The following is a 19683-nucleotide window of genomic DNA, read 5'->3' as shown; positions in this document are numbered from 1 at the left end:
GTTCCATGGTAAACACTGTATTACAAAGATTTTGGTAGTCAAATAACTATGGAAAAGTAAAATATTTTTCTTTACTACAAGACTTGTTGGCATTGTTAATGTAATATGTCAATGGCTATTTAGCATATCCAAAGGATATGCAATATTTCCCAAATTTATTTCACCATGGAAATGTGTGTTGTGAGTATGTGTGGCATTTCTTCATTCTAGTGTTTTAGTTTTTCATGGAGAACAGTTTGGGATATGCTGTTCTAATTTTCATCCTGGAAAACAGCATAGTGTATTTTACTGCTCTGAATAAAGAGAATAAAAGGAAATTATAGGAGCTTTGTGTTACTCCTATTGTAGATCCTAATACGAGATGGACAGAGCATTGCATGAATCCACATGGCTGGCATTTGCACAGAATCATAGACAGTAAAAAACTAGAAATGTCTCAGATTAGTCACTGTACATCTTCCCAGTGAAAACCTCATTGCAGCAATGCTATGGGCAATTTTACTGGCTTTAGTTACATGGATTTTTATGTGGCATTCCTTAGGATTTCAGTTTAGGACGTCGTCTCTTATTTCATCTTCAGTGGCGGAAGTTAATCATTGAGATTCTAAATATGACACTCCTCTTCCCTCTTCATACAGGATTCATTCTCAAGGTAGGCTTAAGATTTTTTTTTCTAAATGTCAGGAGCGTTTGGATCACTAAACCTAGACAACATCTATCCCATAGCATTGGAAGCAGGATAACTTAGTTTTAAAGGATTCATTTAGAATTCTTGTCTTAGAATGGGGAAGAGAGAGCAGGAGGATGAAACAGGATGATGTGACAAGTATTTTCAGGTAATATGCCCTATTGGTCAGTCCACCTCCATTCTCACCTGGAGCAGAGATTGTGAGAATTAGAAATGGCAAAACACACAGAAATAGGCAAGTTGCTGTGGCATAACAGGGACAGGCGGGCAGAGTTCCTCACTTTCCCTTGGGGTTTCTCTTCTGCCCACACAGTTTAAAGATTGTCTCCATTAAACACTTATCAGATTGCATAAACAAGAAATGGCAGAGAGTAAAGACAGCAATTTGTCATTTTGAAAAGTCTTTCCTTATGTTTTTGAATTTCCTTTATTTTTCCATTGAAAATCATTGATTTTGAGAAAAGAAACTAGTTTTTGCTTTCTTTGTGGGATCATAGGAAAAAGCCATCAGTATTCATAAGGAGAAAGGCATTTACACTGACCGAACAAATGTAGATAGTGTTTGGTACTAAAGGTTGGATAAACTTTGATTTTTATGGGCTATAGTCCTACTCGCATAGTAGATGAATACGTACCAACATGGTCAGCAACTGGAAGCTAGGTTTTGCTGTTCACAGAACTACTCCCATTGGATTTCTAAATCTGGTAATTGGGTGACTCTCTCTCTCTCAATATTTTCTTAGGTTGAGAATAAAAGAAAATACACGTACCTTATCAACTCCTCAGGCATAAGTAAACTTTTGGCTATGAGTGAAAATGTAAAATGATAAACAGAAACATAAATAAAACTTACTTCTTTGCGGAGTTTTTGCTTTTGTGTACCAGCTGACTAAAATGAGATAGAGATGAAAATATAGTAAAAATTAATGAGACCCAGAGCATTTATGACATTTTTAAGAATAATGTTTATAATTTCTTCATGAGGGTAAAATGTGGTTGAGTTAGGGCGAATAAAATGGAATACAATTTTAGAATTTTGGGTGTCATCATTAAACATGAGGGGCCTTCTGGAAGTTCAGAGAGAACATAGTTCATGGGATAAGGATGATCAATTTTTCTGGAGGTCTTAAGCAAAAGAATTCCTCTCATCTCATAGTCTCATAATGGTGTTGCCAAACAGTCTTCAGTGTCCAGGTAGTGCTAGGTTTCCACTCCAGTACTCTTGCCTAGAAAATCCCATGGATGGAGGAGCCTGGTAGGCTGCAGTCCGTGGGGTCGCTAAGGGTCGGACACGACTGAGCGACTTCACTTTCACTTTTCTCTTTCACACATTGGAGAAGGAAATGGCAACCCACTCCAGTGTTCTTGCCTGGAGAATCCCAGGGACGGGGGAGCCTGGTGGGCTTCCGTCTATGGGGTCACACAGAGTCGGACACGACTGACGTGACTTAGCAGCAGCAGCAGCAGCAGCAGTGCTAGGTTTGGCTTTTTTTTTTTTTTTTGTCAAAATGACTGTCAGGTGCTGAAACTCAGGTGCTAAAACTCAGGTGCTAAAACTGGAGACCATTATGGAGCCAATGTCTTCATGAATTTAAAAGTGAAGGTGAAAGTCACTCAGTCGTGTCCAACTCTTTGAGACCCCATGGACTCTACAGTCCATGGAATTTTCAAGGCCAGAGTACTGGAGTGGGTAGCTGTTCCCTTCCCCAGGGTATCTTCCCAACCCAGGGATTGAACCCCGGTCTCCCGAATTGCAGGCGGATTCTTTACCACCCACCAGGAAAGCCTGGGATTCCCTCATGAATTTGATACAAAGATAAATCAGCATTTTAGCATGGGACGGGAGGGAAGAGGCATAGTTAGGAGTGCCCATAAGACTTTGGTTGTTTATCATATGATATTGAATTATGTTTGTTGCAATAAGCCTAAGACAAGGTCCTCATAATCTTTTAGATAATGTAACTTCTGTGCAAGCATTATGTAAACAGATCTAAAAATATAAGAGGATACTTATATATCATGTCTAGAACATCTTAATTTAGTTGATTCATGTGAAATCTCATATGGTTGCAGATTTATTTTATAGTTTTCCTTATAATCAGTTCTCTTCTTCACACATATTTCTTTTTGAGGAGACAACAAAGATTAAATGTTATCCAGGAATGATATACGGAGGTAAATTCATAGTAAATAATTTCAAATCATGATATTACAAGGTCCTATATACACATATTGGGAATTCTAAAGACCATCAAAATATAAATGAAAAATATTGTTTGTATTCCAAGGTCAACAAGAGATTACAGAGGAGAATTAAATTAAGGTCTCAGGCAAAAATAAAATTAAAACAAGGTATGTGTAGTATAAAATTATGTTGACATTAAACAATGAAGTGAACATATACTTTATGATTAAAAACTAAATGAGAAAATTATATGTGAAGATATTTGATATTTACCGAGAAGCAAGCAGTGAAAGTCAAGAAGATAGCAATCAAAATCAGAGCTTTCATCTTGTCCTAGGGTCTTCTAGAAGTAGGTAGCAAGAGATGCTTCATTGGTGGAAGGAAAACAAAACAAATACTGGTTTGTTTTTGCTAAATTTTAACCAAAGGAAAAACATTTATACATATTATTGTACATCCATGGCATATATTGTGTCAATGGCATAAAAAGAACTTGTCAAATTTCTAAGAAAAATATCAAATGCAATGGATACATGCAAAGGTTAAGAATAATGAATTCCAATAATAATGTGAATAGTAAATAAAAATGTGGACAGAAGTCCTGGTTTTGTTGTCAAGAAAACATATAGAATTTTCTATTTGACCTACTATTTTACAATTACTAGGGAATTCTTTTAAAAAGTTAAGCCAAAATATGGTCAAGGTTGAGGTAAGGTTGACATCCTTGCATGCAGCCATTGATTCTATTACTTGAGATAACCTTTTTGAAAGCAGGATGGTGATATATAAAAGAAACATAAAAATGTCTATACCTTTAACTTAAAGAAATCTCAATCTTGAGGATTTTTTATTGATAAATTAGCCAATAGTAAAAAGTTTAAATGTTCATTCCAGTGTTACTTATAATTTAAAAACATGAATACTGATATTGATGACTATAGAAATTTGAAAAATGCTTTTATTATCATGATAAGTGAAAAGTTTAAATACCATACTTCAAAAATACCATACTTTGAGTAAATTATCCAAGTAGATAAGAACTGGAAAATGTAAGCAGAAATTAAATAAAGGTGGTATGATGGTTTAATTTATATGCAGATTTTCTGTTATTAAACACTTACTGTGTTTTGTTGATTTTATAATTTAAACACACAAAAAAATTAAGAAATTGCCATTAAAATGGTCTTCTGGCTCTGATTTTGACCTTTACATATTTAAGACACTAGGCAGAAAAGTTTAAATATTTACTTACAACTTAAAAATGTGTTTCTTTAGAAATATGAAATATTTATATTAATCTTGTCATAAGTATTATTTTATCATGTAAATAACTTTTAGAAATTTGACTTTTCTGTTAAACATTTATTTCTTTTGATATGCTCATTATTGCTAGAGTTATCCAAAAAAATAAAATCAAACAAACAAAAATCTGAATTTCTCCAATTGCAGTTCTTAAAGGTTTATTATAAAATTATCCTTTTCATAATTTTGCATTCATAAATTATACTTCAGTAATGAATCAATTTGAGGGGATTCTCTATTCACTTAACTAATTCCTCTCCCAAAGAAAGTAGCTATATATAGGAATTAAAGGCTAATTACTTATACTTACAAAATCTCAATGTCTTCTTTTCTCATTTTTAAGTTGTAACATTAAAAACATGATAACTACAATTTTACTGATGGAGAATTACTATCTTTTAACAATGACTTTATTCATTAGGGCATCTCCTTGTGATTTTAACAGAAAGACCACTAGATCAATAATTACAGGAGCTGAATTTCAGTTATCAAATTATGGTCACATAGCTTAACCTATCTAAGGTATATTCTTCTAATTTTAAAGTAAAATGACTAATCTATTTGATAAAATTGTCACAGCCCAATACTCCAAGTATAGAAAACCAAGATAATAAGTATATCTACATCATGTAAAAAAGTCACAATCTCAAGCAAAATATAACACATTTATATATATATATATATCTTTCCATTTGTAATAAAGAAATAATAAACAGAATGGAAATATTCAATTAATTAAAAAAAACCAGGCCCATTGATTTCTTGTGTAATTTAGCAAAACATATATTTCTGCACCTGAAAACATTTTCATTTTTATAGGTGCAAAACTAAAAAAGAATTATTGGAGTATAGTTGATTTACAGTGCTGTGTTAGTTTTTGCTGTATAGCAAAGTGATTCAGTTATACATATACATGTATCCATTCTTTTTTGGATTCTTTTCCCATATAGGTCATTCAGTTCAGTTCAGTTCAGTCGCTCAGTTGTGTCCGACTCTTTGCGACCCCATGAGTCACAGCACGCCAGGCCTCCCTGTCCATCACCAACTCCCGGAGTTCACTCAATTTATGCCTAAAAAGGGCCACCTTAGAGCTATTTGGGATTCCAGAGGGCAAGCTATTTTCTTAATTATTATCAGGTTTACAGAAAGTATTAACATTTCACTAATAAAAGTACATAGAACTTATGCATTGATAAATTTGTTAAAGCATTTCCATTGTTTGTATTTATGTTTTCTTTAAAATGCATTATCCATTTGAACTCTTTGAAAATAAGAGTTTGCAATTTCATAATAATTACACTAACTAGAAAGTATAAAGTCAAAGTCTAAAGAAAATTGTTTTAAGTTTTTGAAATTTAAAAAATGATACCATAATAAAGAGTTCTCTGGTCATCCAGTAATGTCAGCTTTACCTTAGCTTCTGAGGTCTGGAAGCTCAGAGAAAGAGTATAGGTGATTCATGCCTTATAAAGGATTCTTTTTCCTTAAAGGAAAACAGAGTCCTTTCTATTTTGTTGCTAAGTAAGATTTTCTTATAATTACTATGTTAACATTTGCTTCTGGGCTAATCCAAGCTATTTCCTGAAGAAACAAAAAAAGAGTGTTATAATCTTTAAAAGTTGACATCTGTTCTTTTCATTTTTCCTGAGAAAACATCATGGTTAATTATCTATGCATCAGAAAAAGTGAAGGCTTATTCTTTATAATTTAAAAATAATATTGTAAGTCGATTTCTTTCCTTTATTGTGGATGGTTTGTTAAACAACTTGACTTTTTACCAACAAGCAATAATTGTTGAAACTTGATTGCAAACCCTAGGTTTAATGCCCATTTTCATAAATAAAGATTGCTATTTCCAATATTTGCCTTGCTACTATGTGCTAATGCTGTGGAATCTAAGGTGGCAGAAAGTATGGAAGATGATAGCGTTTTTGTGTTCATCTTCAACTTTTTAAGATAAAGTAACTGAAACTCCAATACTTTGGCCACTTGATACGAAGAGCTGACTCATTTGAAAAGACCCTGATGCCGGGAAAGATTGAGGGCAGGAAGAGAAGGGGATGAGATGGTTGGATGGCATCACCCACTCAATGGACATGAGCTTGGGTAAACTCCGAGAGTTGGTGATGGACAGGGAGGCCTGGCGTGCTGCGTTCCATGGGGTCACAAAGAGTCGGACACGACTGAGCGACTGAACTGAACTGAAGTGAACTGAAAGTAAGTTTTCAGAAATTATGAAGTTCAGTTCAGTTCAGTTCAGTACAGTCACTCAGTCGTGTCCGACTCTCCGCGACCCCATGAATCACAGCACGCCAGGCCTCCCTGTCCATCACCAACTCCCAGAGTTCACTCAAACTCATGTCCACAGAGTCGGTGATGCCATTCAGCCATCATCTCATTCTCAGTCGTCCCCTTCTCCTCCCGCCCCCAAACTTTCCCAGCATCAGAGTCTTTTCCAGTGAGTCAACTCATCGCATGAGGTGGCCAAAGTATTGGAGTTTCAGCTTTAGCATCAGTCCTTCCAATGAACACCCAGGATCGATCTCCCTTAGAATGGACTGGTTGGATCTCCTTGCGGTACAAGGGACTCTCAAGAGTCTTCTCCAACACCACAGTTCAAAAGCATCAATTCTTCGGCGATCAGCTTTCTTCACAGTCCAACTCTCACATCCATTCATGACCAGGGGAAAACCATAGCCTTGACTAGACGGACCTTTGTTGGCAAAGTAATGTCTCTGCTTTTTAATATATTATCAAGGTTGGTCATAACTTTCCTTCCAAGGAGTAAGCGTCTTTTAATTTCATGGCTGCAATCAGCATCTGCAGTGATTTTGGAGCCCAGAAAAATAAAGTCTGACACTGTTTCCACTGTTTTTCCATCTATTTCCCAAGAAGTGATGGGACCAGATGCCATGATCTTTGTTTTCTGAATGTTGAGCTTCAAGCCAACTTTTTCACTCTCCTCTTTCACTTTCATCAAGAGGCTTTTGAGTTCCTCTTCACTTTCTGCCATAAGGGTAGTGTCATCTGCATATCTGAGATTATTGACATTTCTCCCAGCAATCTTGATTCCAGCTTGTGCTTCTTCCAGCCCAGCGTTCCTCATGATGTACTCTGCATATAAGTTAAATAAGCAAGGTGACAATATACAGCCTTGACGCACTTCTTTTCCTATTTGGAACCAGTCTGTTGTTCCATGTACAGCTCTGACTGTTGCTTCCTGACCTGCATACAGGTTTCTCAAGAGGCAGGTCAGGTGGTCTGGTATTCCCATCTCTTTCAGAATTTTCCACAGTTTATTGTGATCCACACAGTAGCTCAACTGAAACACTAAGTAGCCGGAGGGCAGCTACAAATGTTACATTCATGTCTTGCTTTCTTTTGTACATAAAAATGAGAAAAAGATGAGTAGTGAGCCACTTGGTACCACTTACTATGCTTTTTACCACTAGACTAATAATTCTTCAAATTTTAACAGAAGTTATGTTGTGCATGACAGTAATTATTGAGCTGTTGAAAATGTGAACATTGTAGTAGTTTGACATTTGCTTTGATGTCAGTAGGTTTTACTTTCCATGAAAGTGTCATTCATCAGCAGAAAGATGGAAAAACATCATATACTTACAGGTGGGAAGTTTATTGGTGCATAATTGAATTTGTGATGCTTTTCTTTCAAGTTAGCTGTTAAAATGGTGTATCTTGGTGTTGAGGAGGGCATGACAACCCACTCCAGTATTTTTGCCTGGAGAATCCCCACGGACAGAGGAGTCTGGCAGGCTACAGTACATGGGGTCAGAAAGAGTCAGACATGACTGAACGACTCAGCACAGCACATCCTGGCATTAATTCTCCCAGTGATGACTTGAAGATCAAATGAGGACTTCCAGACTTTTAGTGCTCAAGGTGAATTTGAGGTCACTGGACACAATATCTCCTCAGATATTGTTTTCATTGTTGTTGTTTGTGTCTTAAACTTTTTAGGATAACTTATTGCAATTGGAAGTGGACAAACAGGAGATGGCAAGAGTGAACATAGACATTCTAGGAATCAGTGAATTAAAATGGACTGGAATGGGTGAATTTAACTCAGATGACCATTATATCTACTACTGTGGGCAGGAATCCCTTAGAAGAAATGGAGTAGCCATCGTGGTCAACAAAAGAGTCCGAAATGCAGTACTTGGATGCAATCTTAAAAACGACAGAATGATTTCTGTTTGTTTCCAAGCAAACCATTCAATATTACAGTAATCCAGGCCTATGCCCCAACCAGTAATGCTGAAGAAGCCGAAGTTGAACGGTTCTATGAAGACCTACAAGACCTTTTAGAACTAACACCCAAAAAAGATGTCCTTTTCATTATAGGGGACTGGAATGCAAAAGTAGGAAGTCAAGAAACACCTGGAGTAACAGGCAAATTTGGCCTTGGAGCACGGAATGAAGCAGGGCAAAGGCTAATAGAGTTTTGTCAAGAGAACGCACTGGTCATAGCAAACACCCTCTTCCAATAACACAAGAGAAGACTCTACACATGGACATCGCCAGATGGTCAACACCAAAATCAGATTGATTATATTCTTTGCAGCCAAAGATGGAGAAGCTCTATACAGTTAGCAAAAACAAGACCAGGAGCTGACTGTGGCTCAGATCATGAACTTTTTATTGCCAAATTCAGACTTAAATTGAAGAAAGTAGGGAAAACCACTAGACCATTCAGATATGACCTAAATCAAATCCCGTATGATTATACAGTGGAAGTGAGGAATAGATTTAAGGGACTAGATCTGATAGATAGAGTGCCTGATGAACTCTGGATGGAGGTTCGTGACATTGTAAAGGAGACAGGGACCAAGACCATCCCCATGGAAAAGAAGTGCAAAAAAGTGAAATGGCTGTCTGAGGAGGCCTTACAAATAGCTGTGAAAAGAAGAGAGGCGAAAAGCAAAGGAGAAAAGGAAAGATATAAGCATGTGAATGCAGAGTTCCAAAGAATAGCAAGGAGAGATAAGAAAGCCTTCCTCAGTGATCAATGCAAAGAAATAGAGGAAAACAACAGAATAGGAAAAACAAGAGACCTCTTCAAGAAAATTAGAGATTCCAAGGGAACATTTCATGCAAAGATGGGCTCGATAAAGGACAGAAATGGTATGGACCTAACAGAAGCAGAAGATATTAAGAAGAGGTGGCAAGAATACACAGAAGAACTGTACAAAAAAGATCTTCACAACCAAGATAGTCACGATAACGTGATCACTGACCTAGAGCCAGACATCTTGGAATGTGAAGTCAAGTGGGCCTTAGAAAGCATCACTACAAACAAAGCTAGTGGTGGTGATGGAATTCCAGTTGAGCTATTTCAAATCTTGAAAGATGATGCTGTGAAAGTGCTGCACTCAATATGCCAGCAAATCTGGAAAATTCAGCAGTGGCCACAGGACTGGAAGAGGTCAGTCTTCATTCCAATCCCAAAGAAAGGCAATGCCAAAGAATGCTCAAACTACCGCACAGTTGCACTCATCTCACACGCTAGTAAAGTCATGCTCAAAATTCTCCAAGCCAGGCTTCAGCAATATGTGAACTGTGAACTCCCAGATATTCAAGCAGGTTTTAGAAAAGGCAGAGGCACCAGAGATCAAATTGCCAACATCCGCTGGATCATGGAGAAAGCAAGAGAGTTCCAGAAGAGCATATATTTCTGCTTCATTGACTATGCCAAAGCCTTTGACTGTGTGGATCACAATAAACTGTGGAAAATTCTGAAAGAAATGGGAATCCCAGACCACCTGACCTGCCTCTTGAGAAACCTGTGTGCAGGTCAGGAAGCAACAGTCAGAACTGGGCATGGAAGAACAGACTGGTTTCAAATAGGAAAAGACGTGCGTGCGTCAAGGCTGTATATTGTCACCCTGCTTATTTAACTTATATGCAGAGTACATCATGAGGAACACTGGGCTGGAAGAAGCACCAGCTGGAATCAAGATTGCTGGGAGAAATATCAATAATCTCAGATATGCAGATGACACTACCCTTATGGCAGAAAGTGAAGAGGAACTCAAAAGCCTCTTGATGAAAGTGAAAGAGGAAAGTGAAAAGGTTGGCTTGAAGCTCAACATTCAGAAAACAAAGATCATGGCATCTGGTCCCATCACTTCATGGCAAATAGATGGAAAAACAGTGGACACAGTGTCAGACTATTTTTTTGGGCTCCAAAATCACTGCAGATGCTGATTGCAGCCATGAAATTAAAAGACGCTTACTCCTTGGAAGGAAAGTTATGACCAACCTTGATAATATATTAAAAAGCAGAGACACTACTTTGCCAACCAAGGTCCGTCTAGTCAAGGCTATGGTTTTTCCCGTGGTCATGTATGGATGTGAGAGTTGGACTGTGAAGAAAGCTGATCGCCGAAGAATTGATGCTTTTGAACTGTGGTGTTGGAGAAGACTCTTGAGAGTCCCTTGTACCGCAAGGAGATCCAACCAGTCCATTCTAAGGGAGATCGATCCTGGGTGTTCATTGGAAGGACTGATGCTAAAGCTGAAACTCCAATACTTTGGCCACCTCATGCGACGAGTTGACTCACTGGAAAAGACTCTGATGCTGGGAAAGTTTGGGGGCGGGAGGAGAAGGGGACGACGGAGAATGAGATGGCTGAATGGCATCACCGACTCTGTGGACATGAGTTTGAGTGAACTCTGGGAGATGGAAAGGGAGGCCTGGGGTGCTGTGATTCATGGGGTCGCGGAGAGTCGGACACGACTGAGTGACTGAACTGAACTGAACTGATTGCAATGAGAGCAATCTAAAATCAAGATCAAGGTGCAGTCTTAGATCTCTGTGCTTTTACATAGAAAAAGCACTTTGTACATGAAGAAACTGAAACTTTGCAAAAGAATTAGCTCGCAGATTCACATCCTAGTATTTTGACCCAGATATATTTATCTCTATGGGCTTCCCCGATGGCTCAGATGGTCAAGAGTCTACCTGCAATACAGGAGACCTGGGTTCGATCCCTGGGTTAGGAAGATCCCCTGGAGAAGGAAATGGAAACCCACTCCAATATCCTTGCCTGAAAAATCCTATGGACAGAGGAACCTGGCAGGCTACAGTCCACGGGGTTAGAAAGAGTTGGACAAGACTGAGTGACTTCACTTCACTTTTGTCTTTCCTTTGCACCAAAATATTTTTGTGTGCGTGCTAAGTCACTTCAGTCCTTTCCAACTCTTTGTGATCCTATGAACCGTAGCCTGCCAGGCTCCTCTGTCCATGGGATTCTTCAGGCAAGAATAGTGGAGTGGGTTGCCATTTCCTTCTCCAGGGGATCTTCCCGAACCAGGGATCCAACCTGAGTCTCCTCCATCTCCCGCATTGGCAGGCAGATTCATTACCACTAACGCCACCTTTCTGTTCTGTTCAGTCGCGTCCGACTTTGCGACCCCATGGACTGTAGCCTACCAGGCTTCTCCGTCCATGGGATTCTCCAGGCAAGAATACTGGAGTGGGTTACCATTTCCTTCTCCAGTGAATCTTCCCAACCCAGGATCGAACCCGGGTCTCCCTCATTGGAGGCAGACGCTTTAACCTCTGAGCCACCAGGGAAGTGCCACCTTTAAGTATGTCTAATTCCTGTTAAGAAAATTTTTGATTAGTTCTTACAGTGAACAAATTGTAGTTAGACTCTGTCTCAGGCATTTTTGTGACCATCAACTAATCTATTTCCTGGAATAAATTTAGGTGATAAATAATGCTTTGGTGACTCAGTTGGTAAAGAACCCACATGCAATGCAGAATACTGGGGTTCAAATGATGGGTCAGGAAGATCTGGAGAAGGAAAGGGCAACCTACTCCAGCATTATTGCCTGGAAAATCCATTGGACAGAGGATCCTGGTGATTTACAGTCAATGGGGTTGCAGCAGTCAGACATGACTTAGCAACTAAATCATCACCACCACACCACTTTAATATATATGAATTCCCTTTTCTTCTCTGAATTTGTTGTAAGTTATGTCTAATCTAAAACTCTATAGAATGAGAGAAAATATGAGGATTCCAACTCACAAGATTTGTTTTCATTATAGAGAAGCAGCCAACTTGGCTAGAACAACACATGCCTGGGGCTGATACTGGAATGTTCAGATTTTTACATAAAATTTTCATGTCACATAGGCTATGTAGTTAAGATTCTGCTTATTACTAATTTAGTAGGGTACATGGAATACTTTGATAAATATTGGAATGTACTAAGTATTGGAATATATATTCTTATTGGTTTCTGCTATAGTTTGTCTCTCTGCCTCTTGCTTCCTCTATCATTCCCAAATCTAACTTTTACTGTTTCATCAAAATAGTTTTTCTAAAACAGAATTAACATATTAATCCCTTTCTTAGAACTTTAGACACCTCTCATTTTCACATCAGCATTTCTCTAAATATTACACAGAGCATTAGTTACTAGTGCAATTTCCTGGGACTCTGTGAAAAATATACCTCCATGCACATTTCATATATTGGGGGCTTCCCAGATGGCTCAGTGGTAAGGAATCCACCTGCCAATGCAGGAGATGCAGGAGATGTGGGGGCAATCCCTGGGTTAGGATCCCCTTGAGGAGGAAATGGCAACCCACTCCAGAATTTTTTCCTGGAAAATCCCACAGACAGAGCAACCTGGCAGGCTAGAGTTTATAGGGTGGCAAAGAACAGGACATGACTGAGCAATTAAGCATGCATACACACACGAGCACTTCATATACCTACTCTCATTTGAAGACATCAGAAAATATGCCCCAACATTATTAGTGCATTTTACCACGAAACATTTTTTAGCTCCTGTGAAAAGCTCTATTAATTTTGGTGAAATGAACTCAGGAAATATAAGCTGTTAATTATATGAAATGTTAACCCTAAATAGCTATACACATAATGTGATGCTTAATGTTATGTGTTAATTTGGTTAGACTGTGGCACCTTGTTGTTTAGTCAAACACTAGTGTAGGTGTTACTGTGAGGGTATTTTGTAGATGTGATTAACAATAAGTTAACTTTAGATAAAACATATTTTCAAAATGTGAATTAGCCTCATCTAATCAATTGAAAACAAAGACTGAAATTTCTTAAAAATAAGAAATTTTGCCTTCAGACTGAAACATAGAAATTGTCTGAGTTTCTAGCCTGGGGACTTGCCCTGTGGGTTTTGGGTTCAAAATGGCAGTATCAACTCTTAATTTTCAGACTATCAACCTATGCTGTAGATTTCAAACTTGTCAGTCTCTACAATTATAATAATCCAATTTCTTAAAATCTCTATCATCTATCATCATCAGTTCTGTTTCTTTGGGGAACTCTGGCATATTAATGATCTGACGGTTTGATTGTTTTTTCCTTTAAAAGGCTATATCAGTCATTTGATACATCTGTTCCATTCTTTCTCAGATCCACTGTGCTTTAACTTTTCTTCAATGGTATTGAGCACACTAAGTATTTTTATGCTTCTGGATCTTTGTTCTTGTCTTTCCCTCAGGGATACCCTTTCATACCAGTAAACTAATATTCATCCATAAGTATCCAGTTTATACCATCCTTCCTCTGATAGCATTCATCACCTAATACATCATAATTCACTATTTAATTTAATTCATTTAACATGTTTATTTAGGTTCTACTGTGTTCAAAACTCTCAGAATTGAGCAATGGACTAGGGGGATGTGATCTCTTCCCTTAGGGTGGGGTGACTAGCATTGTTTACTTAGGAAACTAGTTTATGACCCTGGTTTTGGAGTCATTATTAATAATGCTTTCTTTCAGTCTCAAAAGTGTTTGGTATTGATGATGTATTATGTAAGCATCTTAATTATCCAACATAAAAACTGGTAGGGAAGATAAACATTATACCAACAGGTGTTATGTATTGAATTGTGTCTTTCCTCCCACTCCCAAGTATGATGGAGTTCTAACTCCCAGTACCTGTGAATGTGACCTTATTCAGACTTGAGATCTTTGCAGATGTAACCACGATGAAGTCATGCAGGATTGAGGAGCCTAATACAATGACCTGTGTCCATATAAGATGGGGAAATCCAGACACAGAGACCCACAAAGAGAGCATTGTGTGATGAAGGAGGCAGAGATTATAGTGACTGTCTGTAAGCCAAAGAATGTAAATGATTGCTAGCAACCAACTAGGAAGAATCAAGGAAAGATCCTCCTTCCTAAGTAAAGCTCCTGGAAGAAACTGTAGTTGGAGTTTTAAAATGATGATGCTTTTCAGCTTGCTTCCTAGTTCAGTACTAAGGTTGACGTGAGGATAAAGTGATTAAAACCTTTAATGGCTCTCAAATATATTCTGGATAAAATCCAGAATGTTCAACAAACACTAGATAATTTTTCTCCTGCCTACTTTTCCATTTCAACTTGTGTCATTTTCCAACCACATGCTCAGTTCATTTTCTTGGATAATTTGAGGCATTTCTTGCCTCAGGGCTTTGGACAGGTTATATCCCCAATTCTCTACATTTTTCAATCTTTAGTTTAAATCTCACTTTTTCAGACACAGCTTCCCTGGACTTGAATTTGTGTGAAGTTGAAGCTGTAGTCTCTTATTATATTTGCTTATATATCCAACACAATCTGTAGTTAGGCAGTTCAGTTCAGTTCAGTCGCTCAGTCGTGTCTGACTCTTTGCGACCCCATGAATCACAGCACGCCAGGCCTCCCTGTCCATCACCAACGCCTGGAGTTCACTCAAACTCATGTCCACAGAGTCGGTGATGCCATCCAGCCATCTCATTCTCTGTCGTCCCCTTCTCCTCCTGCCCCCAATCCCTCCCAGCATCAGAGTCTTTTCCAGTGAGTCAACTCGTCGCATGAGGTGGCCAAAGTATTGGAGTTTCAGCTTTAGCATCAGTCCTTCCAATGAACACCCAGCATTGATCTCCTCTAGAATGGACTGGTTGGATCTCCTTGTAGTCCAAGGGACTCTCAAGAGTCTTCTCCAGCACCACAGTTCAAAAGCATCAATTCCTCGGCGATCAGCTTTGTTCACAGTCCAACTCTCACATCCATACATGACCACTGGAAAAACCATAGCCTTGACTAGATGGACCTTGGTTGGCAAAGCAATGTCTCTGCTTTTTAATATGCTATCTAGGTTGGTCATAACTTTCCTTCCAAGGAGTAAGCATCTTTTAATTTCATGGCTGCAATCAGCATCTGCAGTGATTTTGGAGCCCAAAAAAATAAAGTCTGACACTGTTTCCACTGTTTCCCCATCTATTTCCCATGAAGTGATGGGACCAGATGCCATGATCTTTGTTTTCTGACTTAACACTATTCTAGTCTATAGTCTGGGCTTTCTTGGTGACTCAGCAGTAAAGAATCCTCCTGTCAATGCAGGAGACAGGGGTTTAATCCCTAGGTCGGGAAGAGTCCCTGGAGAAGGAACCACTCTAGTATTCTTGCCTGGAAAGCCCCATGGACAGAGGAGCCTGATAGGCTACAGTCCATGGGGTCACAAAGGAGATATGACTTAGCAACTAAACAACAAAGTCTATAGTCTTATCTAGTGATGTAAATTCCTATCCCTCTTCACACACCTCCCATATAGGTACCTTTAACTTTCAACTAGTGCTTTGGCTTTGTTTTTCCTTGTAAAATATAATAAAATTATAAGTCCTTATAGGATAATTCTACTTGATACCCAGAACTAAGTTATTCTTTAAACAATGAATTTTCATTTTTTTCACTCATATCTCTAATTTGAGAATTCTGGTCTAGAAAATCAATCACACTTACACACAGTAAATCAGTTGCTGTCAAAAAGATTTATTGAAGAGAATTCAGCAAAGTGAAAACAGGCCCATTTTAACAGTTGGTGTCAGAAAAGAATGAAGATGTATGTCCTTGAATTGCTAACCCAAAGCATAAGAAGAGTGCAGTATCAATGCTTAAGACCTGAAAAAAATTAACAAACATTCAGGGAAGAGATTTTAAAGAAAAAAAAATTAAATTAATTCATATGTTTACATACAGTATTGTTTTTGACAGATGTACACATTTGTAAAATATCATTTTGCCTTAGTTTGCATCCAGCATGAGCCAGGAACCCTGTAATATTTGTTATATTTCTTACATGTGGATGCTAAACAATTACTAAATAGCCTTATTTTTTCTATGAGTGTGGGTTTAAAATATATTTTTTCAGTAGAGAATCATTGGTTACATACTAAAAAGATATCTGTTTAGAATAAGTATTTAAGGTCTTTTAATACTACAATTGTTTTAAGATATGTTGTTAATTTGATTCTGTCTCTAACTCACATTAAAATATGCTATTGAGAATTAACTAAAATGATGTATATGATTAGACGCAGTGGGGAGTGAGCTTGCTTTATTGCTCTCTCTTAATATCCCTGAAGGCTGGGATTAAAGATCTTATATTAAAATAAGTAATTATTGGATAGCTCAATTAAACTTTGTGATAGTAGGGGAACTCTTGTATTGCTGACTTTTTAAAGTTTTCCAAAATATATTGTGCTGTATGACCACTATTCTTAAACCCGTGCATTTTCTAAGTTTTGTACTTGCCTTAAATGCTCACATTTTTTCATTTATAAAGATTTATTGCTTGCTCGACAAACTTCTTAGATGTTAAAACTAGCTGCCTAGGCGACTGCACAATACTTTGTGGCATTTCTGTTGTTGCTTTCAAATAAGGAACTCATCTGGTTCTTCTTTTAGTAGTTTAAAGACACCCGTTTCAGTTGTGAAATTGTTTTCTTTATGGTTGAATGCATCTAGATCAGGAGTAGTTCCTGACAATTCGTCAGTATTCTTAGTTACAGATTCCATTCTATTATTTTCAGGCAAATCTTCTTCTGTAAGCAAATCTTCCGTGAGGTTCATAGCTACTGATGCAGGGATGACGAAATCATATCTGGATTCTACAGCAGTAAGCAAAACAGAATGACTCTCTTCTTCATTTGCCATATCCCTCTCCATCCAAACACTGACTCCATCTGCAGACTCTTCATCAGTTAGTAGAGTATCTTCTGGGTTATCTTTGTCTCTTTCAGCAGTGGTAGTGAGTTCAAACACAGTGATCAACTTTTCCTCATCAGAATCAGTTAGTTTAGGCATAGCATTGGCATCATTTTCTGGAAGAATTAAGTCAATTTCTGTTATTTTCTCTTCTGTAAGAGCAGTTATGTCTGGAATAGTGGTGAAGTTTTTTTCAGTAGCTGGAGTGATTTCAGCCTCAGGGATAGAGGAATCAGTAATATGGGCATTCCCATCAGCAGCGACTTTGAACTTAACTGAGGAACTATAATTGCTTACATCAGACTTACCCATTGTAGTTGGAAGGATCGGGGTGTCAGCAATGCCAGCTGTGCTTTCCTTCGGTGTGCCAGAGACTTCAGAAGTTAGTGACACATCTTTATCCCCTGGGTCAATGGTATCCAAGAGAATATCTTCTGTTGCTATGTCAGTGGAAAAATCTATTAAGGAAACGGCATCTGTTGATGAGATATTACCAATTTCCACTGGCAAGAAGTTTTCAGTGATAAACTCATTAGCCATTGGGTTTTTAATGTCCATCAGAGTGGCAAATTCTTTTTCCAGGTGGGATTCAACATCATCTTCTGATTTTAGTCTTTCCTTTGGTGGCATAAGCTTGTTGCCTGTCGTTGTTGAAAAATCATTTTCTAGCATATAGTCATTTACTGAAGTAATGTGGTCTCCTTCTGATGTAATAGTTGTTTCTGATTTAGGAATGGTGTTGTCAGCCCCACAGAAGACGGTTGCCTCAGTTGTTGTCTTAGTGTTTTCTGCTGGAGGATGAGAATAAATTTTTGGCAAACCATCTTCAGCCATGGGACAAAGTGGCACCATGCACACTCAAAGGTCTTTCCCTGGGTGCAGTGGCATCCCTAGGCAGGAGAGTGGTGTTCATTATAGTGATTGAAGCACCTGTCATCATGGTGATTGTTGCATCAACCACAGGGCCAGTGGCCCTGGCTCCCCTTGGAGGTTGTTTCTGTGCTCTGATTGGGCACTGAGTTACGAGTACTGACATTAAATGAAAGAACTTCCCAGGTGGAACTAGTGGTAAAGAATCTGCCTGCCAGTGCAGCAGACAAAAGAGACATGGGTTCAATACTTGGGTTGGGAAAATCCCCTGAAGAAGGAAATGGCAACCCACTCCAGTATTCTAGTTTGGAAAAATCCCATGGACAGAGGAGCCTGGCAATCTATAGTCCATGGGGTTACAGAGTTGGACGTGACTGAACACTTGTCAGTAGCATTAAATGAAAAGATAATAGAGCCCTCTTTGTTTATGAAATCAACATTAACAGCCAAATAATATAATTGTGGGGAACGAGATTTACCATGTTTCTTTGTAAGTGCTATACCTTCCAACATGTGTCTCATATCACTTGAAACAGATATAGCAGAGTCTGCCATGTACTTAATGGGTTTAGTGTCAATGAGGGAAATTCCAGGAGCCATGGATTATCAGCATCAGCTTCAGGTTACCTGTTTCTCAAGTAAGTGACAGTGTCTTTTGGAAATAAAGCATCTTCTCTTCAGATTCATAGTATTTAAATGTCTAAAACAAATTAATGACATTTTTGGCAGTGAATGTAGCTGCAGAAGGTAATTAGGTAGTGGAGATTTCAGTTAATTCTTTTTTTTAGAGCAGGAATTCTCACTTTTCCAGTAGGGATAATAAAAATAAGTTACTGGTCTGTTAGGGTCTTGCTAGTTTTCCTCATTTTAGTTGATTTTATTGAATTAACTTGAATAATAGTAAGATTGTCAGATCTTGTAGGTCAAATTATTTAGGAATGTTTTTCTGTAAACAGTGTCATTTCAATCCCAAACACACAAACAAAGACTTTTCTGGCAGAGAGTTGATGTTATACATAAAAATTCACCCAGAAACAAGATCAGGGTGTGAATAACTTCAACCTTAATAATTATATCCTCAATTTCAGAGGGAGTATCTTTTTTTTTTTAATGATGTTAGTCATCATTACTTTGTTATCATCCTTAAGCTTTAGCTGATTAGGTGAAAAGGGATTGTACTCGTGTTAATTTTTTCTTAATGTAGTTAAAATAAAGAGAACTTTCAGAGTCAGGCAGAACTAACTCTGAAAAAAGGTAGTGACATCCCCCAGACCAGTAGTTTTCATCTCAAAGACAAATGCTTATTCTTCATTAAATATGGACTCAACCTCAAAGTTTGTGCTTCCCTGGTGGCTCAATGGTAAAGAATCTACCTGTAGTGCAGAAGATGCAGGTTTGATCCCTGAATCAGGATCCCCCGGAGAAGGGAATGGCTTCCCACTCCAGTATTCTTGCCTGGGAAATCCCATGGAAAGAGATGCCTAGCAGGCTATAGGCCATGGGGTCAGAGAGTTGGGCATGACTAAGTGACTGAGCACGCATGCACTCAACTTCAAAGTTTACAGTGTTTTCTCTTAGTTGATTGGTCTGGGACAAATATATCG

At 38.1% G+C, this 19683-nt stretch overlaps 1 protein-coding gene across 1 annotated transcript; it reads right to left on the bottom strand.

Moving 5' to 3' along the window:
* Positions 1-16876: 16876 nt before the first annotated feature.
* Positions 16877-18061, bottom strand: CABS1 (calcium binding protein, spermatid associated 1). Its single transcript, XM_055434178.2, has one exon. The coding sequence runs from the start codon at positions 18059-18061 to the stop codon at positions 16877-16879; it is 1185 nt and encodes a 394-aa protein (XP_055290153.2).
* Positions 18062-19683: the final 1622 nt, after the last annotated feature.

This window comes from Moschus berezovskii, chromosome 5, assembly GCF_049115385.1.
Source record: "Moschus berezovskii isolate FMDL1 chromosome 5, NW_MosBer_1.0, whole genome shotgun sequence".
Lineage (NCBI taxonomy): Eukaryota > Metazoa > Chordata > Mammalia > Artiodactyla > Moschidae > Moschus > Moschus berezovskii.
This window is presented reverse-complemented; position numbering and strand designations above follow the sequence as displayed.